Source organism: Lonchura striata, chromosome 23, assembly GCF_046129695.1.
Source record: "Lonchura striata isolate bLonStr1 chromosome 23, bLonStr1.mat, whole genome shotgun sequence".
Taxonomy (NCBI): Eukaryota; Metazoa; Chordata; class Aves; order Passeriformes; family Estrildidae; genus Lonchura; species Lonchura striata.
This window is the reverse complement of record NC_134625.1, coordinates 8,187,799-8,212,031: the sequence shown is the minus strand read 5'-3', so window position 1 is coordinate 8,212,031 and position 24,233 is coordinate 8,187,799. Positions and strand designations below refer to the sequence as shown.

At 48.0% G+C, this 24,233-nt stretch overlaps 1 protein-coding gene across 2 annotated transcripts in view; it reads left to right on the top strand.

Annotated features, from left to right (window-relative positions):
- SORL1 (sortilin related receptor 1) overlaps positions 1–20,377 on the top strand; it is a 55,570-nt gene extending 35,193 nt beyond the window's left edge. For both annotated transcript variants that reach the window (XM_021543396.3, XM_021543397.3), the window contains exons 32-48: positions 761–910; positions 1,276–1,404; positions 2,994–3,120; positions 3,613–3,782; positions 4,778–4,890; positions 5,179–5,283; positions 6,426–6,498; positions 7,958–8,040; positions 8,289–8,385; positions 8,908–9,092; positions 10,448–10,567; positions 10,648–10,812; positions 11,573–11,747; positions 12,560–12,666; positions 13,516–13,708; positions 14,902–15,114; positions 16,250–20,377. In XM_021543396.3, coding sequence (XP_021399071.2) covers positions 761–910; positions 1,276–1,404; positions 2,994–3,120; positions 3,613–3,782; positions 4,778–4,890; positions 5,179–5,283; positions 6,426–6,498; positions 7,958–8,040; positions 8,289–8,385; positions 8,908–9,092; positions 10,448–10,567; positions 10,648–10,812; positions 11,573–11,747; positions 12,560–12,666; positions 13,516–13,708; positions 14,902–15,114; positions 16,250–16,317 — 2,273 coding nt within the window. In that variant the 3' untranslated portion in view covers positions 16,318–20,377. The remainder of the gene's footprint in view (positions 1–760; positions 911–1,275; positions 1,405–2,993; positions 3,121–3,612; positions 3,783–4,777; positions 4,891–5,178; positions 5,284–6,425; positions 6,499–7,957; positions 8,041–8,288; positions 8,386–8,907; positions 9,093–10,447; positions 10,568–10,647; positions 10,813–11,572; positions 11,748–12,559; positions 12,667–13,515; positions 13,709–14,901; positions 15,115–16,249) is intronic.
- The last annotated feature ends 3,856 nt before the right edge of the window (positions 20,378–24,233 follow it).

Sequence of the window (24,233 nt, the reverse complement as noted above, 5' to 3'; positions counted from 1 at the left end):
GGGACAGGAGGGACAGCAGGGACCTGGGTACAGCAGGGACCCAGGGACAGGAGGGACCTGGGGACAGGAGGGACAGCAGGGACCTGGGGAGAGCAGGGGCAGCAGGGACAGAAAGGACCTGGGGACCTGGGGCAGGAGGGACCTGGGGACAGCAGAGACAGCAGGGACCTGGGGACCTGGGGACAGGAGGGACCTGGGGACAGGAGGGACAGCAGGGACAGGAGGGACCTGGGGACTGCAAGGACCTGGGGACAGGAGGGACCTGGGGACCCGGGTACAGCAGGGACCTGGGGACAGCAGGGACAGGAGGGACCTGGGGACAGGAGGGATCTGGGGATAGCAAGGATGTGGGCACAGCAGCGACACCAGGGACCTGGACAGCAGGGTCAGCAAGAACCTGGGGACAGCAGAGACCTGGGGACAGGAAGGACCTGGGGACAGCAGGTTCAGCAAGAACCCGGGGACAGCAGAGACCTGGGGACAGCAGGGACCCAGGGACAGCAGGGACCCGGGAACAGCAGGGAACCAGGGACAGCAGGGTCAGGAAGAACCTGGGGACAGCAGGGACCTGGGGACAGGAAGGACCTGGGGACAGCAGGTTCAGCAAGAACCCGGGGGCAGCAGGACCCGGGGACAGCAGGGACAGCAGGGACCCGGGGACAGCAGTGGCAGCAGGGACCCGGGGACAGCAGCTGCTCCCTCCTGGTGGCAGTGCCAGCCCGGCCGTGCCCCGGTGCTCCCCTCCTGTCTCTCTGTGCAGGACCCAACGTGACAGCCACGTCCCCAGCGCTGCCGGGGCGCTGCAGCCGCTTCGAGTTCGAGTGCCAGCAGCTGCACAAGTGCATTCCCAACTGGAAGCGCTGTGATGGAGTGAGGGACTGCCAGGATGGCACCGACGAGAGGAGCTGCCGTGAGTGAGGGCAGGGGCAGGGCACACCTGCAGCCTTCCTCTGGGAAGCTCCTTGTGAGGGCAGGGAAGGCTCTCAGGAGGCTCTGATTGCTGGGGAAATCCCTGCAGGAAAAAATTCTTTACAGAAAACAGAAATCCTTTGCAGAAAAAAATTTTGAAAAGATAAAAAGCCCAAGCGGTGCTGTTCCCATTAGAAGTCCAGTTTTTTTTTATGGGATGAGCTCCAGGTGCAGGCAGAAGGAGACAGCCCAGTGTGTGACACATCAGCCTGAGCTCCATCCCTGACATGCAGCCACCTGCAAACATTCCAGTGCTGCCGAGGGAACTTCCCTGCCTCGAGTCCTGAACTCTTCTGCCTCTTGCAGCTACTCCCAGCAGCCTGTCGTGCCCCAGTGGGTTCAGGTGTGAGGATGGGGAGGCGTGCATCATGCTGACAGAGCGCTGTGATGGGTACCTGGACTGCTCAGACAGCAGCGACGAGAGGAACTGCACAGGTGAGCAGCAGCCCTCTCCCATCCCTCATCCCTGGCAGCACACAGCTCTCCTGGATATGTGACCTTTCCCTCCCAACATCCTTGATTTATCTGCCTCTGCTCAGTTCTCCAAGCTACCTGCTCACCCATTTATCACCAGCTGGGACAAACTTCCCAGCAGCTTCTGTACTGACAATTTGTCTTCCAGCAGCCTCAGACACAGGGAAAAAAAAAAAATTAGGATGGATAGGAACAAAGTTGGCTATTTTACACAGCCCACAGGTGAAGCAAGAGTCTCCTGCTCTGCCTCTTTTGCAAGGTGACCCTGGGGGACGTGGCACGTGCCCTGCTGCCATCCCTGGCTGTCCCACGCTGGCCCTTGGTGGCCCTGTGGGGGCAGAGGGACAGAGCCTGCCCTGGGCTGGTAACAGGGATTGATTGCTGCCTCCAGCCAGCCATGAGCTTCAGCTGCTCCCCCACCAAACTGCTGCGGGGGCTGGGCATCAATCAGGTTCTGTTCTTTAATTAAATATTGATTGGGAGAGGCTAGCAGGTTCAAGGCAGGGGAAAGGAGCTGCTGAGTTGCACAACTCAGCTGCTACACCAAGGGAAAACCATCTCTTTTCCCCTGGGAAAAATTGTCTTGCCATGCTGTCCACATGGCTGCTGGATTTAATTCCAGCTGTTTAGGGAAAGCAAAACACCAGCAGTTTGCCTCTGCTCTGCTTGGTTTCTGTTCAGCACCAAAGCTGAGCACCCAGGCAGAGCCAAACCACAACAGTGGGATTCGGGCTCCATCACGTAGGGGGAGAGAGAGAGCAGGGAATGGTCTGGTGGGAGCAGGGAATTCCAGGTGGGAGCAGAAAATTCCAGGTGGGAACAGGGAATGGCCTGGTGGGAGCAGGGAATGGTCTGGTGGGAGCAGGGAATTCCAGGTGGGAGCAGGGAATGGTCTGGTGGGAGCAGGGAATTCCAGGTGGGAGCAGGGAATGGCCAGGTGGGATCAGGGCACGGATTTGGGGCATTTCAGATCAGCACCTCCCATGCCCAGCTCTGCCAGGGCTGGGTTCCACGGTGCTGTCATCCCCTAAATGCCTCTCGGAAGGTCAGGCAGTGATTCAGCCCCTGAGCTTGTGTCAAGGCAAGCCCCAAACTTGAATTACCAGCCTTTGCTTGGGTCCTGCTGCTGAACCCGAGATGTGATAAGGGAAAACACACAAAGAAAGGCCCTGGGTGGTGGCAGGGACAGCACAGACTGATCACACCAGGAGAAGGGTGACACTGAGCAGTCTGCACTCACTCACTTCCAAAATTCCCAGTATTTCATCAACTGCCTCACTTTATGTTTCCTTAGGGGAAAGGGGATTTTTGCCTGGCGCAGAATAAAGACATTTTGGTAGAACTAAGAGCAAATCCCTGCTCTGAGCTGCCCTCTGTGAGCCCAGTCTTCTCCACTGATAAATCACACATTTAACTGGTGCAGACACCCCTTCAGTCAGTGCTGCTCCTGCCTCCCCTGGTGTCGGTGTTACAAACAAAACTCCCGTTTCTCTCCTGGGCACAGGGCTTGTTTCCCTGCAGTAAATTCCCTTTTCCCACTTTCTGCTCAGATGACACAATCGTGTACAAGGTCCAGAACCTGCAGTGGACCCCTGACTTCTCTGGGGATGTCACCTTGACGTGGGCTCGGCCAAAAAGGATGTCCTCCACCTCCTGTGTCTACAACATCTACTACAGGTACATCATCCCTCCCCCGCTGCTGTGGCAGGTAAAGGGGAGAAGCATGAGCACAGGTGTGCCTGTATTTACTGCAGAGAACCACACAGAATCAGGCCTGAAACATTCACAGCTCCTCAATCAAGTTCTGCTTGGAAAATCTAATATTTGGTAGCAAAAGAGACACAAAATTGGTGCAACCAAAGGGAATTTGGGACAACTACATTGGTTTTTTCCTTGACTATGTACTCAGACAGTAAAGTTGTTATATTAATTTTTTTTTCCACTTGGGCCTTGTTGTTGTTGGACCATTAAGAGCAAAAACAAAGATAATAAATTTGAGCACAAGAGTTACAGAAAAACCAAGTCACCAAGCCATGGTTAGTTCAGGCTTTCCAGTGACATCTTTTCAAGTTTGGTGGTGTAGCTTTACCAAAATAGTTCCATTTTTGGGGACAAATCTCTTATGTTAAAAAAGCCCATCCTGACTGGAGGTGTCACTCTGTCACTCAGGATGGTCGGTGAGAGCATCTGGAAGATCCTGGAGACCCACAGCAACAAAACCAACGGTGTGTTGAAGGTCCTCAAGCCCGACTGCACCTACCAGGTGAAGGTGCAGGTGCAGTGTCTGAGCCGGGTCTACAACACCAACGACTTCATCACACTGCGGGCGCCCGAAGGACGTAAGCACAGCTGCTGCTCCCACCCAAGCCTGGCAGATTTGGGCTAAAAAGTAGAGATATCCCTGCTGTGAACAAAAAGGGTTTTCTCCATGGGCTTGGGAATTCACAGAATTCCAGAATCACGGGGTTGGAAGAGAGCTTCAAGTCCAACCCAGCCCCAACACCTCAACCCAACCCTGGCACCCAGTACCACATCCAGGCTTGTTTTAAACACACCCAGGGGTGGTTATCAGAATCTGAAGTATTGATGATTCTGAGATTGTAGAAAGTCTCTGTCTGTCAGCCCCCTGCCAAAGCAGAAGCCATAATTGGTCTGTGCTGGTTTCCAGGTTGTTTATTCTGTTTATATCTCACATGTTCTGCTGCCCTGCCCAGCTCTGTCCTGCAGGGCAGCGTGTGGGGCTCTGCCCTCAGTGGGATGTGACAAACATTCAATACCAGAAACTCCCTGGGCTGGATTTACAAGAACGTGCCAATATCTGTCACCTACGTTGGACAGTGTGTCCCCAGCCTGAACCAACAGAAAAATGCCAACACCACAGTGAGACATGGAGGGCATGAAGAAGGAGAAAAAGGACAAGGCACACCCAATTTCCTCCAGCTTGTTCCCTTTGGACCCCTCATCTAGAATCCTAAAATTTTACTTTTGCGCCCGTGACACACTTAATTATTACTTATATCAAACACTCAGAGCTGGTAATTGATCCTGTAAGATTGAAAACTCTTTTCCATGGCCAGAGATCACAGCCAGTGTCTCTGGGGGCTCTGTCCAGGGGGTTCCTGACCCCTGCCAGGGTCCCAGACCTGCCAGGGCAGCCAGAGGGAAGCTCTGGATTCCCACAGATGGTGACTCCACCACTTCCCTGGAATTTTGCTAGACTGGGAGAAAGCCCTTCCACCTCTTTGTCTTGATTTTTCAGGGAGATGCTGCTTTTCCCTGCACGTTCTGGGCACACCACTGTGACTGGCACTAATATTTCTCTTTCTCTCTCTAGTACCAGATGCTCCCCTCAACCTGCAGCTGTCCCTGAAGAAAGAAGCTGAGGGTGTGGTGATGGGCTGGTGGAGTCCCCCTGTCAACGCCCACGGCCTCATCCGGGAATTCATCGTGAGTCTGCTGCCCTTGGGGGCTGAGCCCAGCTCGGTGGCATGGGGACACCAGCACACAGCCAGCTGCAGCAGGGGTGGGCTTGGAATGGGATATTTTGGGGAGGAAATCTGCTGGGAACATCAGGCAAGTTGAGAGAAGAAATGCTGCAGGCAGCAGCACAGCCCTCGAGTTCTTCATTTCTCCCTTTCTGAGATGTCGTGCTTCTTTCTGCTGACATTCCATCCCAGAGGGACCTGCTGGCCTGTGGTATTTTTGAGCCCTCACACCTTGTTTTGGTGCTCCTAGGTGGAATACAGCAGCAGTGGATCCAAGGAGTGGTCATCCCTCAGAACCACCAAGAACTACACGGAGATCACGAACTTGCAGGTCAACACTCTCTACACAGTCAGAGTGAGTATTTCCAAAGCTCCTTCTCAGAGTATTTCCAAAGCTCCTTCTCGGAGTATTTCCAAAGCTCTCTCCCAGAGTACTTCCAAAGCTCTCTCTCAGAGTGAGTATTTCCAAAGCTCCCTCTCAGAGTGAGTATTTCCAAAGCTCTCTCTTGGTGAATATTTCCAAAACTCTCACTCAGAGTGAGTATTTCCAAAGCTTTCTCTCAGAGTATTTTCAAAGCTCTCTGAGTATTTCCAAAGCTCCCTCTAAGGGACCTCTCATTACTGAGTGGCCTAACTCCTGCACAGCCAAAAACTTGCTAAAAAAATATCTTGTTAAAAAACCATTTTGCTAAAGCCCTGCCCTTTAATGCCAACCCACACCACCACTGCTAATGTCTATAGTTCCAAGGCTTGATTTGCTCCTTTGTCCCAGAAGGCCAGGCTGGATTACAAAATCCTCCCTGCTAATTGCCCATTCCAATGTCACTGCAATTGCACTGGATGTGGGCCAGAGATAAATTTGGTCCTTGGTGTATCAGTGGGAAAAGAAGCAGATCTGCCTGTGGGGAATGTCTGCACAGGGGAGAGGCTGGGTAATTATAGACAGAAGTAATAAGAATAGGAAATGAAAGTCTGCACAGTGAGCCCTGGGAAATGTGTGCTTTGCCATTGTCCATCCTCCTGAGCTCCTGGGGAAGTTCACTCTGAGGCGGGATGAATCCCCTCCTCCAAATCCTGTTATTCTCACAGCTGGTTGGAGGCTTTCCTCCCATGGTATTCCTTCCCAATATAACCCATGCCCAGATAAATCTTTGGAGGTATTTCAGGGCTTGCGTGTTCTTCCCTGGCATGGTTCTCACCTACTTTATGACCTGTGGAGTCCTCAGCTCCTTATCTCGATGGACTCCTCAAAGATCTCATCAGAGAGCAGTTATCTGCAAAGAGGATGCCACTCCCTCCTCTTAGATTCCTTTAATTGACTTTAAGCAGTCGGCTTTATTTCTGCATTAAGCATTTTATTGCCAAGTAATTAAGCTATTGTTTGCTTCCAAGTCCTTTTCCCAGGAGCCCCACCAGGTCTGTAACCTTGCTCTAAGCTCCCTCTCTGTTTGCACTGTAAAATGTTGCTCATGTTCCCTCACCCTCTCGTTTCCAAAGGTTGCTGCAGTAACCAGCCGAGGGGTGGGAAACTGGAGTGAATCCAAGTCCATAACCACGGTCAAAGGCAAAGGTAAATGTTTTTGTTTGGGTCAGCTCAGAGAAGGTGACAAAAAGGCAGAGGAGCAGCCTGAAACATCAGCAGCAGCATCCAGAGCCACCTCCCTGGCCTTTATTCTCCCTGCTGAGCTTTTTACACTCTTCAACAGCTTTGCTGTTAACAGTGACCTGTAAAAAGTGACTTTTCCTCTCAGCCTGAGCTGCCTCAGAGTTCAGTGGCATGTCTGGAGGGGCCACTGCCTCTTCTCAGAGCTCCGTGGTGCAGGGGATGGATGTGCTGCCCTGGAACTGAGCAAGAGCCTGTCTCCTCTCTCCCAGGCTGCAGACAGATTCCCTCAGACTTTTATAGGCCAAATCCTGCCTCCAGATAGACAAGAAATTACCAGCTCCATCACTCTCACTCCAAAAGGATGCTGGCTCATCCTTCTCCCTCCTAGGTCACAATTACTGTGGCTCCTCCTGCAGACCATAAAAAACAACCACAGCTCCCAAGAACTATCACAACATCACAGTCTGACAGCAGATAAATTCAAACAGCACACTAAATTATTTCCTTCCCAACCTGATTTTTTTTTTTTTTTTGGTTTTTTGTTTTTTAAGAAAAGCCTTTTGAAGTCGTTTGTATTCATGCCAAGTTTTTCATCCAAACTTATGTCCCTGCGTCAAAATTGTCTGCTAATTCGCCAGATGAAAGAAGGGAAAGAAAACACTAGGCTACTCAAAAGTGCAGGATGCAGATAATGTGAATTACCTGATGGTTAGATAAACAGAGGTAGAAAGAGCAGAAACAGCTTTGACTTCAGGTTTTGCATGAGTGCTTGGCACCGATAGCTCCTGCCCTCCCTGAGCAGCTCCTCAGAAGGGCAGGAGCTGTCACCTGGGATAGGAGCCCACCCTGCTGAGTTCAGAGGAAAATCCCTTTGCCTCCAGTTGCACCCTGCACTGAGCAAGGCACAGATAAAGCAGCTTTTAGGTGGTGGAGTTAAAAAATTAAAAAATGATGTCAGCGTCTTCTCTGGGGGGACATGTCTCAGGCAAGGTTGGGGTGTCCCATTCTGGGAGCTGTCGAGGCAGGATGGGAATGAAGAGACTCAGAGCAGATCAGAAGGCTGCTGAGAGTAAAACTCCAGTTTATTCAAAATACACTGCTCTTTTATACAGAGCTTTGTGAGGCCCAACTCCATTGGTCCTGAAGTGAAAACAACTCAAACCATTGGTGCAGAGTGCTTGACACACAGTGATAGAACTCAACTATAAACAATGTGAATAACAAGAGAGATAAAGAATTATTTACATTCTTCTCCAGCTCTTTCCCAGGCGTCTGCCTGGCTAGATACTCTCAGTTTCTTTCTTTGAATCTGAATCCCACACTGGGATTTAACACAAAAAGCTGTATTTTATCTGCCCCTTCTCAAGAAATATTATTATTTCTTTCTGCTGTACTAACAGCTCTTTTCTCTCTTTCCTCCCAGTCATTCCTCCCCCTGTCATCCACATTGAGAGCTACAGTGAGGATTCCATAAGTTTCAGCCTGAAAATGACCACGAATATCAAGGTAAGAGTTTTTCTCTTTCCATCTGAGCTGGGTAAATGGTGAATAGTGGCTGGGAGAAGCTGTCACCACTGAAGCATTGCAATTACCAGTTATTTCATGCCAAATAATTTCTTACTGCTCCCAGACTGCCCCGGGGCTCTTAATTGGGATGGAAAATACAATGCAAGGACTGTCAGGGGTCTGACAGTAACCCTGGTTCCCTGTGTGTATCAGTTGAGCTGATGGCTCTGTGTCCTTGGGCGTGACAGGTCAGTGGCTACGTGGTCAACATCTACTGGACATTTGATACCCACAGGCAGGAAAAAAGGACTCTGGTCATAGAAGGAGAAAAGTCCATCCAAAAAGGTAAATTCTGCTCAAAACAGAAAGCTTTGCTTTGGTCAACACCAAGCAGAAGGATTTGTGAGAGGTTATAGAATTATTTTATGTATTTTCTTTTCTGTTTAAACAATTCTGTTTAAATCTGGACAGGACAGAGCAATAAATTGTCTGTTTTGAGGAGATTTCAAGCAGATTTGGGATTTATCCCCACAGCTGCACTAGTGTGCATCACATGGGGTTTTGTTTGTTGTTCCATTTTTAATCTGCCAAAGGGAGTAGAAACAGAACAAGGATTTCTTGGGCTTACATACAGCACATGTCCCTATTAATTAATCACATTTCTGGTTTGGGAAAATCTCAGTGTGGGTATGTGAAATCACCTAGGCACAGAAAAGCAAGGCTGGGTCGGGTTCCAGAGCCTCAGGTGCTTCTGTATAAAGGGAATTCCTGCAAAGTCATGGAAGTACAGCCCAGGAGAGGCAGGCTCCTGTCTGTTTGTGCCCTGCTTTGCCTCACCTAATAGTGCCCCTTTCTCTTCTTGCTCAGTGGCCAATTTGACAGCACACACCCCCTATGAAATTTCTGCTTGGGCTAAGACGGAGCTGGGTGACAGCCCTCTGTCTTTTGTGCATGTGGTGACCAGTGGCACCAGACCTGTGTCCCCAAGCCTCAAGGCCAAGGCCATCAACCAGACAGCCGTGGAATGCAGCTGGACTGGCCCCAGGAATGTGGTAAGGCACCAACCCTTCCCTCACCAGCCACCCTGGGCTCCGGCTCAGAGCCTCAGAGCAGCACAAAAAACCCCTGAAATCAGGATAATTTGTTTGGATTGAATTCTAAGGCTCTGAAAATGTTGAGGATAATGAGGGAAAGAATCTCCTGCCTTTTAAACAGAAGAAAAGCAAGGTTTCTTGTCTGTCTGTTGCAGTGAGAAGTGGCTTAAACACAGCTCCAGCAGCCCTTGAATCAACTGCTGCTACCTGAGCTGAGCTCAGGAGTTTTGGGTTGGGAGTTCAAAGACAAGTGGGCAGATTGAGCTTGGGCAAGCTAGAGGAAAAGCAGGGAAAAGGGTCCAGAGGAAAAGGGTCTTTGCTTCATGCCCCTAAAAAGTGACAGCCTGTGGGAAATGGATTTGTAGCAAATTCTCAAAGTCTGACAGAAATCTATTTCCTAATTACAATACATTACAAGCATTTCTTAACCTATCAACTTTTACCACACCATACTGTAAATACCTTAAAGCCAATCATCTAAAATCACCCCTTGTAAATCCTACTAGAGTACATCTTCCGTAGTTCTATTTCTCCAAAGTATCTAGTCTTATTTATAAAACCATCCTTTCAAACTTGTTTCTAGCTCCATTTCTCTCTCTGCAATATCTGTCCTCTTCCATGACGTTTCTAAGTCAACATTTCTCCAAAGCATTTAGTTTTATTTATAAAATCATCCTTTAAAACTTGTTTCTAGCTCCATTTCTTTCTCAACAATATCTGTTTCTAGCTCCATTTCTCTCTCAACAATATCCATCCCGCCCCATGACATTTCTAAGTCAACATTTCTCCAAAGCATTTAGTCTTATTTATAAAACCATCGTTTAAAATCTGTTTCTAGCTCCATTTCTCTCTCAACAATATCTGTTTCTAGTTCCATTTCTCTCTCAACAATATGTGTTTCTAGCTCCATTTCTCTCTCAAAAATATCTGTTTCTAGTTCCTTTTCTCTCTCAACAATATCCATCCTACCCCATGACATTTCTAAGTCAACATTTCTCCAAAACATTTAGTCTTATTTATAAAACCATCGTTTAAAATCTGTTTCTAGCTCCATTTCTCTCTCAACAATATCTGTTTCTAGTTCCTTTTCTCTCTCAACAATACCTATTTCTAGTTTCTTTTCTCTCTCAAGAATATCCATCCTACCCCATGACATTTCTAAGTCATCATTTCTTATCTCAAAAGTTTAGATACAACTATTCACCATGTCAACCTTCTGTCAGACTTCGAGAATTCTCTACAAACCCATTCCCCACAACAGCCAGTGGATGCTCTGGGCCGTGCCAATCCCTTGTGCTCTCCCTCCTCCTCAGGTTTATGGAATCTTCTACGCCACGTCCTTCCTGGAGCTGTACAGGAGCCCCCACAACAGCACCACCAGCGCGCACAACGCCACGGTGCTGGTGCAGCGCGACGAGCAGTACCTGTTCCTGGTGGGCTCCCTCCTCCTCTGCCCTCTGCCCGCCCCTGGCCCCGCCAGGACACTGCCCTGACCTCTGTGCCTCCCTCCCAGGTGCGGGTGGTGTCTCCCTACCAAGGGCCCCCCTCTGACTACGTGGTGGTGAAGATGATCCCCGACAACCGGCTGCCGCCGCGCCACCTGCACGCCGTGCGCACCGGGAAGACATTCGCCGTCATCAAGTGGGAATCGCCCTACGACTCGCCCGACCAGGACATGGTAACGCCTCACAGAGCCTTCTCCTGGCCCTGTGCACACAAAATCCTGCCCCAAACGCAGATCCTCGCGTTCCTCCCGCTGGAGAAAGCCTGAGGTCAGGTCTATGCGCCGCATGAAATCATCGTCGCAGGGCTGACACCTCCAACGTCTTCGTCTCCTCCCTCCTGGGCATTAGCTCAGGAGTGTAACATTTAAAAAGAGCCAGGTCTGGGGTGTCTGTTGCTGACCAAGTCTGAAAACAGCCCTGGGCATGTGCCAAAACACCTTGCTGGGCTTTGGCTCTGCCCAGGAGGGTAAGGCTGGGCTGGGGCTCTGCCTCCTGCCTCAACAAAGCCCAGCTCTGTTCTCTGCCACGCTGGAATACGCTCAGGTCTCGCTCCGTTGAAGACCAGTCGTTTTCTCAGCAAGCTTTCCCCTCCCATTCTGCTCCAGAGACTTTAACAGCAAAGGTTTGGAGGTATAAACCTTCCCAGCAGAGCTGGAAACTCTGACAGGGCAGGGCTTTGCCTTTTTCCTTGTGATTCACCATGAAATACAACCTGAGGTTTTCTTCCTGCTCTCATCTGTTCCAATAACTGCATTTTCTATATCAGTAAATGCTGATTTTGGGCAGAGATCTAGAGAGAAGCTTGGAATTTTGCTCCCCAGGCTTTCTGTAAAGCTCAACCTTGGTTTAAAGCAAATTTTACCTGCCCTGTCTAATGTCCTACCACTGCAGGAAAATGAGATTTTTTTTTCCGTCCATTTCCTCCCCCTCCAGCTCTATGCTGTGGCAGTGAAAGATTTGGTGAGGAAAACAGATAAAATCTACAAAGTGAAAAGCCGGAACAGCACCGTGGAGTACACCATAAAGAAGCTGGAGCCAGGAGGGAAATACCACGTGATTGTCCAGCTGGGAAACATGAGCAAAGAATCCAGCATGAAGATCAACACAGGTGAGAATTGGAAATGCAGGTGAAGCTGGTGGGAAGAAATGCTGATGTTTGACTCCAGCTCAGAAGGTTGAATTATTTTTTTGTTATAACTATATTACAATATATTAATATACTATTTAAAGGAGATACTAAAACTACAAACCTACTTTTTCTAACTACCATATCTGACTCACTCCCAACTCATGCCCCTCTCTGAGTCCAGCCCCAGGTGGGTTGGGTTGGCCACCAGGCTCAAACAATCCTCACCAGAATCCAACCAAGCATCACCCCAGGTAAACAATTCTCCACACGGGAAAAACAAGGAGCAGAAATAGAAATTGTTTTCTCTTTCTTCTCTCTGTGCTCCTCTATGAAAAATCCTTAGAGAGAGAAGAACGTGGCTACCACAGGTGAAGGACACACCACCCATCCAAGGCTGCAGAAATGTTCCTGCAACTCTTGGTCCTCTCCCACAGGCAAAGCCCAATTTTGGGAGGCCTCCTAGGGGAGCTGGTTACACCCCCAAACAACAGCAGTGGAGAGGAAGCTTCTCAAATTATATCCAGTGTTTTTCTCCTGATAAATGGAGATGGGAAAGACACCGGTTTGGCTATGTACACATCATCAAGTACCACTACAGCCCCACCACTGAGAAATTCCTCTCAGTTTCCACACCACAGCATCCTCTCCTCCAGCACATCCCCTTTCCAAGCAGAGTATTGTGCTGATCCCTAAAAAAACCCCACTAACTTTCAGAATTTACTCCATTTATGTAAGAGGAAAGTGCCACCAGTGCTACAACCTCACCTGCTGCCACTTTTCCCCATTTTCAGTTCCCCTGTCTGCACCAGACGCCTTAAAAATCATCACTGAAAACGACCATATTCTGCTTTTCTGGAAGAGTTTGGCGCTGAAGGAAAGCAATTTCAATGAAAGCCGGGTAAGTTTTGCTGTGCCTCCTGTCCTACAGAAAATCCTGGAGCAGAGTCAGTGCAAGGTTCCTTTCACAGGCTCTGAAATCCATCCTGTCCTTGGTGAGCCCTCTAGAAGAGCTCACTAATATTCATGTCATGGCTGAGGCTCTGAAGCTGATAGATACAATCAGTCACCTTTTAGGAAGATAATTACCCTGCTAGAAAAGGACAATTGTCCCATGTGTGAAAGGACTGGGAATAGAACACTGCCCTGCCATGCCAGAAAGTCTGAAAGTTGTCTTATTCAGACTCAGATAAAAAATCTGTGCAATGTTGTCTGTCAGAGCATAGGCAGGTAGAAAACTGCACCAAAACAAGCCCTCACCCTCTTAGACTCTGTGCTAAGGACAGAGTGGACCAGAAAAACCAAACCAGAGTCATTTAGGGTGGAAAAGACCTCCAAGATTGGTTCCAAGCTGTGCCCAGTCCCCACCTTGTCACAGCCCAGAGCACTGAATGCCACCTCCAGTTGTTTCTTGAACACCCCCAGGGATGGGGATTCCAAACCTCCCTGGGCAGCCCCTTCCAATATTTAACAACCCTTTTAGTGAAGAAATCCTTCCTGATGTCCAACCCGAGCCTCCCCTGGTGCAGCTTGAGGCCGTGTCCTCTCATCCTGTCACTTGGCAAAAAGAAATCTCTCCTCCCTGAGCTGGCCAAGGTGGAGGAGGCTCCACCTTGCTCCCTCCCAGCTGACAGCCCAGCAGGGTCCATCAAAGCCAGATCCAGGAGGAACCCCAGATTTTTACGCCCTTTTGGAAGAAGCAAACCCGCCCTCTGCAGCCGACTGACTTGGGGGTTTGTGTTTCCCTCAGGGCTATGAGATTCACATGTTTGACAGCCTGATGAACATCACAGCCTACCTGGGCAACACCACAGAGAACTTCTTCAAGGTGTCCAACCTGAAGATAGGCCACAACTACTCGTTCAGCGTGCAGGCACGGTGCCTGTACGGGGGGCAGATGTGTGGGGAGCCGGCCACGCTTCTCTACGACGAGCTGGGAACGGGTGAGTCCCAATTTCCTCCTCATCCTCCTTAAAAAATACTCAGGGGAAGCCTCATCAATTTTTTAGGGATGTGATGTTGGTGCAAACAGCACTCATGTGCCGGAGCTTACCCTAGGTCAGGGGTGGCTCCATGTGGTGGAAAAGTCTCTCCTCCAACCCGAGCTTCCAAAGAAAGGCTCAGCAGTCTCTGTTGTTCAGTCTCAAGGCAGTTTATTGCAAGTTTTCTAAAAGATTTTCTTCTGGGGCTGCTGTGGTTTGCTCACAGCTCAGGCAGAGGCACACACACACCCTGACATCCTCTCCGACCCTGACTGCTTCTTCTCTCCCCGCCAGGGCTGCTGCTGTCTTTTATATGGGACATTACATGTTACATGGTTACAGTTTTTCCCCAATGCCTATTACCTATATTAAATGGTGATTTTCTATCTTTTATATGGTACATTACGTGTTACATGTTTACAGTTTTTCCCCAATGCCTATTACCTATATTAGATGGTGATTTTCTACTCTAAACCAATCTGTGAGTGCCAACATCACCAAGAACATGGAGGTGAGGAAGGAGAAAGAGGGAGGACAGGGCAGGCCCAAATCCCAAATCCATCTTAAAACCTCTGACCCTCATGTACAATACCAAAACTCCCCTGTACAACACTCAAAAATTCTTCCATTTACTTTGTGACTACTTCTACTATAATATCTAAACTTCTGTGACTTCTTGTCGCTGTTGAGGCAGGACAGGAATGAGAAGACTGACCAGAAGACTGCTCAGAGTAAAACTCCCATTTACTCAAAATACACTGCTCTTTTATACGGAGCTTCGTGAGGACCAAATCCATTGGTTCTGAAGTGAAAACAAGCCACACCATTGGTGTACAGTGCTTGACACACAGTGATAGAACTTAACTATAAACAATGTGAAAAACAAGAGAGATAAAGAATTATTTGCATTCTTCTCCAGCTCTTTCCCAGGCCTCTGCCTGGATAGAAACTCTCTGTTTCTTTCTTTGACTGAATCTGAGTCCCACACTTGTTCTTCCTGCAAGGTTGGTAAATCATTCCATGGCTCAAACCCAAAATCCCAGCTGTTTCCAGCTGCCTGCCAGGGTCTCAAATGCTTCTGACCGGGACCTGGAACATCCAAAAATGTCTGAGGGACATTTTGAGTTCCGACACTCATGTCCCTCCCTCACCAGGTAAAGACTCCTCGGCCACGAAATCGGGCCAGGCCACGGACGTGGCTGCCATCGTGGTGCCCGTGCTGTTCCTGCTGCTGGTGACCCTGGGCATTGGCTTCGTGGTGCTCTACATGAGGCACAGGAGGCTCCAGAACAGCTTCACCGCCTTCGCCAACAGCCACTACAGCTCCCGCCTGGGCTCGGCCATCTTCTCCTCCGGGGATGATCTGGGTACGTGGCGCCTTGGTGGCCTCTGGGGACAGCGCTGGGGATGTGACATCGGGGCAAGAATTAAGTCTTTATCATGATTTGGGCCACATTCTCTGTGGATTTGATCTCAGAGCACAAATCATAGAGTTACAGAGTCCTTAAAATCATGGAGTTTTGGAGATTAAATCATAGAGTCCTTAAAATCATAGAGTTTTGAAATCAAATCATAGAGTCCTTAAAATCATAGAGTTTTGAGATCAAATTATGCGGATTTGATCTCAGAGAGCAAATCATGGAGTTACAGAGTCGATAACTTGGGAAACATCTTCAAGACCATCAAGTCCAACTGGCGAAAGTTTTCCCAACTAAATGTTTTTATTACATTAAACCTCTCCTTCTTATGCAAATCACTTAGAAATGCATTGAGGATGTGAAATCAGGGCAAGAATTAATTATTTTTTCATGGTTTGGGCCACTCTGGCATCACAGTGGTGATAGGTTTGATCTCAGAGTACAAATCAGAGTTACAGAGTCATTAAACTTGGGATAGATCTTCAAGATCATCAAGTCCAGCTGCCAAAAGTTTTCCCAACCAAACTTCTTTATCAAATTAAACCTCTCTTTCTGATGCAAATCACTTAGAAATGCATTGAGGATGTGAATTCAGGGCAAGAATGAATTATTTTTTTCATGGTTTGGGCCACTCTGGCATCACAATCACTATGGATTTAATATAATAGTACAAATCACAGAATCATGGAATAGTTAAGGTTGCACAGACCTTTGCAACCATCAAGTCCAACCACCAAAACTTCCCAACAAAACATTTTTATCACATTAAACCTCCCCTTCCAATGCAAATCACTTAAAAACACATTGAGGATGTGAAATCAGGGCAAGAATTAATTCTTCTATCACAGTTTGGGCCACTCTGGCATCACAATCACTATGGATTTGATCTCAGAGTACAAATTACAGAATTATGGGGTTGTTAAACTTGAAAAAGACCTTCAGGACCATCAAGTCCAACCACCAAAAGTTTTCCCAACCAATATTTTTATCAAATTCAACCCCTCCTTCCAATGCAAATCACTTAAAAACAAAATTTAAAGTTCTGAGGGCCCCCTGTCAGCTCTGTTTTGGGTTTGTTTTCCAGGAGATGAGGACGATGAAGCCCCAATGATAACTGGATTTTCAGATGACGTCCCCATGGTCATCGCCTGAAGCGTATTTCTGACTGTACAAAACCAAATGGTGTAAATATTTTATTTGATAAAAATAGTTGATTGTTTATTTTAAAAATGCACTTTGAGTTGCAATACGTTATTTTTATATGGGCCAAAAAAAGAAAAAAATAATAATAATTTTAAGAATACACTTTGTAGTAATCAACTGTGAATTGCAGACTAGGTTGGTTGAGTAACAAATTGCTTTGATTTAACATTAATTTAGTCTTACAAGGCTATGCTTGCTGGGCATGCTTTTAAGTCTGTGAGATATTTTCCGTTGACTAAATTGGCTACTCATTTTATTTTTCTAAGACAAGAATAAATTTATTTTAAAAAATAAAAATTCAGGAGATTATATATGTAGAGAGAGATAATATAGTCCCTGAAGGTTTTGCTTTTACTTTAGGACAAAAAAAAAAAAAAATCCTTTGGACTTTGTTTTATATGAAAGTATTTTTGTTGTGTTAATTTATTGGGAAATCTGCTGAGGAACAGATTTCCAGAGTCGTCAGACATTGTACACATTCTTGTGTAGAACATGTGCCACTTTATCTTGCAAGGCAGTCGTATCTTGGCATCCCCATCATTGTCCTTGCCATGATAATAAAACCCCTTCATTTTCACACAGTTTTTCTCCCTTTTAAAGACCCAATCTTTAAAAAATCTTAAAGTACAGCAGCACCTTTTTTTTTTTATTTTTAGGGGTGACTTTTAGCTTCCTGCTGCTGTGGGAAGTCAAAAATCTCCCCACACCAAGATGTGCTGCCCAAACCCCTCCTGCTGCTGCCTCTGCCCATCACACGGGGCTTAATTAATCTGGAGTTTACACCACCACATCACTGGAACAAAAAATTGCCACTTGCACCTTAAAACTCATTTCCCAGGTATTTTTAGGATACCCCTCCTCCCTGGAGCTTCCCTCAGGTGCCAGCACATTGTTGGGATGGAAGGAGGAATCTCCAGTGTGTGCAAATCCAGATTTTCCACACTTACACAGAGCCATAATTACTGAAAATTTAAATGAATTTGGCCCACAGCAGGGATTTGATGCTCCCTCATTGGAATTTCCTAAAAGCAGCTGTAGTTTTACCTACAGCTTTAGAAATAATATAAATATACACACACACACACACATACATGTTATTTTCTCATCTCACATTCCCAGCAGACACAATACTGGCTGCAGAGCCAAATGCAAAGAGTCTGCTTGCCACTGTTTGGAGCTTTGATTTTGTGACAGCAAAATGTGAATTTCACCAAAAAAATGTGAACCTCACCACTACCTGCCAACCCAGGAGCACGACAGGAGAGGATGTTCAGGGCTCTCCCCTGGCTGTGCTCGATATATGCAAAACTTCTCACCAGGAAATGCAGCACACTGTCTTGTCACACTGTTTTTGTGAAAAACAAAGGTATTTTTGCTGTGTAAATTAAGTTATAATTGCAGTCTTCCTACAGATGAAACGAGAGAGGCCAACTATGTTTTGATACGTGACGGATCCGTTTAATTTCACAATAGAAAAATGTATAAAAAAAAGTTGAAGTCTGGATGGTTTGATACTCTAGAGAAATACTGACTCTATTTTCCATTACTGGTGTTAGCATTCCCGATGACAGATTTTTTTCCTCCCCACCAAAGCTGGGACCAAACTAGAATCAGATTTTTATAGGGAGCAGCAAGCTCGCAGAGTTGCAATATTTTTACCTTGTCAGTGGATCAGGTGCTGTTCAGGAGTTGAACTTTTGAATTAAATCACCCCAGTACACACAGCTCAGTTTGCCTGGAGTTACAGCTGCACACAGAGACCAGACTCTGACCCAGAGGCTAAACCAGCCTCAAAAACATAAAATATTTAGGATTTAGGAGGCCTAAAAACAGAGATAAGGAGTATTTAATCCCTTCTTTATAAAGTAAATTTTTTAGCACAGGTAACTGATAATCACAATGTAGCATCCCAAAATCTGGTGTCTCTCTGGTGAGGGTTAGGCGTGGTTAAATTCTGATATTTTACTCCTCCAGGGTAAATCCTGCTGCAGTAAAACGAGCAGAATTTAGACTCTAGCCCGTCTCTGTCTAGCCAGATGCCAAGAGGGACCCTTGTTACTGCTTTATATCCTGCAGAAATCCCTTGGCTGGAGATTTCCAAGCATCACCTGGGGGACAGGTCACTCCTGGCCACTCTGAAAGGCTCCTGCCTCGGGGACACTCGTGCAGAGCAAAGGATTTTGCACCCAAACCCCAAAACCCGTGGTTAAATCTAACTCCCAAACACAGCGTGGGCAGAGCAGGGTCACCCCTGTGTGCCCAGGGGTTTGGGGACACTGCAAAGCCCTGGTGGGGACAGCACTGTCACTCAGAGCTGTCCCCAACCCTCCCAGCCCTTCCCCTTCACTGCAAAAATCACCACTGTGCTCTCAGCAAAGCAACTTTCACAGGGCTAGTGTATTTTCTATATAGAGATAGAGGAGTCTGGGCTCCAGGTGGGGAGTAACCGATGCAGTTCTGGGGGAAATTGTATATTTTTATGAACTTTTGAAGCACGGAATCTTGTTCATGGAGACACACAGGGGGTGGGAGGGTTCTGCTGTAAATATGGTACGTGGATGTGGATGTATATTTTGTTCTGGTTCTGTTTAAGTAGCCTTATGTGATGTGACATGACTTGCTACCCTAAATTTTGGGAGGTGATTTGCATTTGCTTTATAAGAAGCCAGTAAAATGTTTTGATCTGTATGGAAAACAAAAAAAAAAGGGTATGGAAAATACCCTGGTTAGGAGGAACTTCCACCAGTTAATTTGTGTTTGCACCATTTCAGATGCCCATGAGTACTCTCAAGTCCATTTGGACAAAAGACTAAGGTTGAGCATGAAGATCTGTTGAGGTTTTGGACCACGAGGCTTCTTTTGCTTTGGCTCAGGCTTTTTGTGAGGTTTTCTTTTTTGTGTTGAGGGTTTGGTTTTTACAAGAAAGGACGAGGAGGTTCCATTTCCCAGGCTGGAGACCTATTAAAGGTCAATAAAAAGCTCTTTTCAGTCAGAATAAAGCCCTGTAAAAGCTCCCTGAACCCCGCGAGAGCAGGAAGCAGCCAGAGCAGGAGCCAGCCTCTCTGGGGTTTGCCCAAGGGCTTGTACCCCAGAAAAACTGCAAGAGGATTTCAGAGGGAGGTGAAATTTGGGGAGAAAACCCCTGCCTGCAGGTATTTCATGTGCAGGAGAGCCAGCTCTCCTCACCCTAACCTGCTCCAGGTGCTCCCACCTTGACTATCTCCACCTCGGAGATAGCTCAGCCCAGGGAAAAGCCCCTTTTCCTTGGACAGAGATCAAGTTATGGAGATGTTTGGGAGTGGGAAGGGGAGGGAGGAGCAGACAGGCAGAGCTGGCTGCCAGCAGGCACAGGGAGCTCTGTGTTTGATGGTCACCACGTTATTTCACTCCTCCTGTTTCCAGAGTCACCAAAACCCTCCCATTATCCACCCTGGTGAGCCAAGGAAACTCCCCCTGAGCAGAATTCCCCTTCCTGGCAGGGCAGAGCTCAGTGGGAGCATCTCCATGCTTGGAATCAGAGTATACTTAATGACAAACTTCACCTGCTTGCTGATGGAAAAGCAAAATGACATTTTTTCAGCAAAAAAAAAAAAAAAAAAAAAAAAAAAAAAAACCCAAACCTTTTCTGCAACAGCTTTCAAGTCTCCTTCAAATGGACTTGAGAAGGGAAATGGTGCAATAACTCAGCTACTCTTGGACCCCAAGAGCATCTTTGTTCCTGGAAATAGCTGCAACATTATAATTAATCCTTACAAACCTGCATCAGTCCACAAGCAGCCAGCCTCTAATAGAGGTAGTGTCACCTTTGAATCAGGTTAAGTGAAGTTTAATGTTATACTATTTGAATTGCTACTCTGTGTCCTTTATTTGTTTGGTTGGTTTTGTTTTTTTTCTTTTCATTCATTGATTTCTGCTATGTATTATTGCACAATTTTGAAGGAATTTTTGTCTGTCCATTTTTTTTTTTCCCACTTAATGATAATAATAAAAAATGGATTGGGTAAACAAAGCAGTTTCTGGTTTCTGGAATTGTTGAAAGCTTCTGTGTGTCTAGTGCAGAAAAAAGGAGATTTTTTTCTCTGAGCATAAGTTTGTTTTACAAAACCTAACAGGATTATAGAATCACGGAATGGTTTGGGTTGGAAAGGATATTAATTATCGTCTAATTTCTACCCCTGCCACGGGCATGGACACCTCCCACTATCCCAGGTTGCTCCAAGTTCCTTCCAACCTGGCCTTGGGCACTTCCAGAGGAGCAGGAGCAGCCCCAGCTTCTCTGGGCACCCCGTGCCAGGGCCTCCCCACCCTCAGAGGGAGGAATTTCTCCCTGATATCCAATCTAACCCTGCCCTGTGTCACTTTGAAGCTGTTCCCATCCTGATCAAAGGCAGTGACAGGACAAGGGCGATGAGAATCAGGACAATTGAGCTTCGTGCAGATCCTGAGAGGTGCCACCCTCATTCCTAAGGCAGTCACGTCTGCTCAAGGTCACAAAACCCTTAGACACCAAACACCATTTCCAGCCTGTCCAAGCTTCACTCCCACATTTGCACAGCACCGCCTCAAGCGTTCTTTTCGTCCTTACAACCCAATTCCACGGCAGTCCAGGGGTGTGTGCAGGAACACCCCGCACCTGAGCAGCCAAAATCCAGCAGCATTTCTGCTGGCAGGGAAGGTAATGAGCAGGCAGCAGCCTCCTCATTTCCCAGCCCGGATAATTGGAAAGGCAACATGTGATCTTGGTGGACATAATTGAGGCGTTGGAGCATCTTAAGTGTTGCACTTCATTAACATTTAGCTTAAGGCAACGTTAACAAACAGTCGTTCCTCCTCCCCGTTCCTTCCTCCCTGTCTCCTCCTCGGTTGTGAATGAAGCTGATTTATTTTTTTTTTTTTCCTACTGCCTCTGGACTAGATTGTTCCCCCCAGGAGGCACAAGGAGTTTCACCTCATTCCCAGGCACCTACTTTCTGCTGGAGGAGCCGACGTGACTCTGAAGCCTCAGCATTGTCACCGAGAAAACTTTAATGGAATAAAAGTTTTATTAATGGAATAAAAGTTTGCCTCCTCTCCTAGCAAGACCTGCAGGTTTCTATGGGTAGGGAGGATTTCCACCCTAAGCCTTTACTGCCTTCAGCACATTTTCCCCACTATGATGAGAACCCATCAAAGAGGAAGATTGCAGTTCCTGGAGGAGCTTTGGATGGAGCACACAAACCCATCCAAAAGCTGGATCCAGGCTCCTCTCATGCTGCCACTCCTGAAAATTCACCTCTTTACCCCAAATAACATCAGGGGCTGCTTTGTGCAACCACAGGGAGGGGAAGATGTGGATCCTGCCTGCAGGAGTGAGGAAGCCAAATGGAAATACAGCAAAAATTTCCTTCCCACCACGGGTTAAGCTTTCCATGGAATCAATGGGCTCTGATGTTGAGAGAGAGCAGCTTAAGTTCTGGCTCACTGCTCCTCCTTTAGCAAGCACTCCCAGTGCTTGTGCCAGACTCCTGAACTGTTGTGTTTAGCCTTTTTCAGCTGGAAAAATGAAATAACTGAGGATATTTCACAGCAGAACTCAAGCTGGATTTTGGGACGGAGGAGCCAAGAGCTCCCAGATAGCCCAGCCGAAGGAAGGAAGGAAGAGAAGGTCTGTGGGAAGGAAAGATTCATGCTAACCATCAACTTCTTGGCTCCAATACCACAAACCTCCCAACCTGCCAAGTGTGGGATGCAAGAAAAATGGCATCTTCCAGGATGTGAGGTTTATTTCTTTCCTGTAAATTCTAGGCATCCAGAAGCACACAACCTCAGGCTCTCAGAGCTGGGCTGACGTCATGCCCAGAAGATTTTCTCTCCCCAAGTTCTGCAGACCTGGGATCGATTTAGGGAGTAGACCTGACCTCTTATTTTTCAGAGCACCTGCGTAGGGTTGTGCTGGAAAGAATCCCAGAGTGATGGAAGGTCATAAATAAGGAGCTAGACAGCAGCTTGGGAAAGAAGGAAAGACACTCAGTGAGCAGGAGGTCATAAAATTCATCCTGACACTGGCTGTACAGGAGGAGAGAGTTTTAGAGTGGAGGACCTGGGGCAGAGGTGGACAAGAAGCAACATTCACATCACCAAGCCTCTCATCTCCAGGCTGGCCTGGCCAAAAGAGAAGGTTTATTTTCCCTGGATCTTTCTGTAGCCAGTGGAGGGAAGCAGACGCCCTCCAAGGAGGAATTTGGAACCTGAATAGAAGTTTGGGGCTTGAGTGAGCCACTCTCAATTGCTTTTGTACACTGGGAGAATGGCTGCCTGTGCATTTTGTGTCTCCCCAAGCCTGAGAGAGATCCCAAAGTGTAACAAGAAGATGGAGAAGAGGTTGGAGGTTCCTCCTGGCCTGGCCTGGCCTCTGTGTGAAAGCAGGCAGGATTCATCCCTGCCCAAGCTGAGAGGGTCACTCCAGGCCTCATCTGCGGCCAAGATGAGGCACAGCAGTTCAGAGAGTGCTTCCCTCATCCTAAAATAGGTCAGACTCTCTTTGCTACAACGGGAACTCAACGGCGACTGCCTCATGCCGTGCCTTGGGACTGTAAGACACCAAGGCTACGCGAAACAAATCCCAAATGCGAGTTCTGGGTGAGAACATCCCCCCTGCAGCCAGGCAGTTCCTGAAGCACACACACACCCTGCAGGCTGGAGAGAAGCCTTGGCCAAACATCTCCTCTTTGTTAGCACCCCTGCCCCAGCTCCAGTGGAGAGCAACACTGCATCTCCTCTCCCAACCCCTTCCCCGCTCCCCCTTGGAAGCTGCTGGCCCCCTTTGGGGTTAGCCTGGCTCTGAAGTGACCCAGCTTTCCTTCCTCCCTGCCAGGGCTTTCTCAGGATCCCTTGGAAAGCCAGGAACAGCAGCCTGGAGGCCAAATCCCAGTTGTGTGTTCAGTCACGGGACCAGCCTGGTTTCCCGTCCAGCTCCACTTTGCAGTAGCTGTGTGGAACCCACAGCCAGCCCGCCTCTGTACCCTGCAAATCACCACAGCAGACTCGGAGCTGGTGAAGACAATAGCGTGTTTGGCTCGCTTTTCTGCATCAACACCATTTCCAAATGTACTTTTCCCTCCTAAACTTATTTAACCTCGCAACCAAGAGCCACAAGGATGGCGAGCTGTTCCAAGCCCAGATCTCTCGGGAGAGCAGGCACAAAGAATAGAAGGCAGCCTGGAGAGATGGGAAGAGGGAAAATCCAGAGAGGGATTCGGACGCACCGCCCTTGGAGACCGTGCCAGTGACCTGCTAAGGGTCCAGCCACCATAAATGAATAGGCTGCTTTTATTGTCTGGCCAAGCACAGTAATGCCTGAGTCGCTTCCAGCGGGTGGGGCAGGCCCGGCCCCGCTCCTCATGCTGAGACAAAACAGATGTCGCTCGCCCCGCGCTGCGGCTGATTCCTGCCGCAGCCCCTCCACGCCCGCCAAGGGTCAGGGGTTCCGTAATGTCCCTCCCAAAACCCAGAACCAGAGCCAAAACCTCCCAATGGGGTGGTGGAGAATCCCAAGTGAGGGGCGACACTGCCATGGGTGACAACGCCATGGGGTGACAGTGCCGTGGGGTGACAACGACATGGGGTGACAGTGCCATGGGGTGACAGTGCCATGGGGTGATGGTGCCAAGGGGTGACAGCCACCTCAAACTGGTGCTGCCCTGATAGACCCAAGGGAGCCCTACAAACTGACATCAGGAACCTGGACTGCTGAGTTTTCTTTCCCAGGGAAAATGGAAAAAGGATGTGCCCAGGGGCCCCTGGCCCTGGGCTGGGTCCTCACTACAAAAAATCCTTATATCGAAGGATGGACGCCAAAAGAAAGTTGTCCCCACCTCAAACTTGTG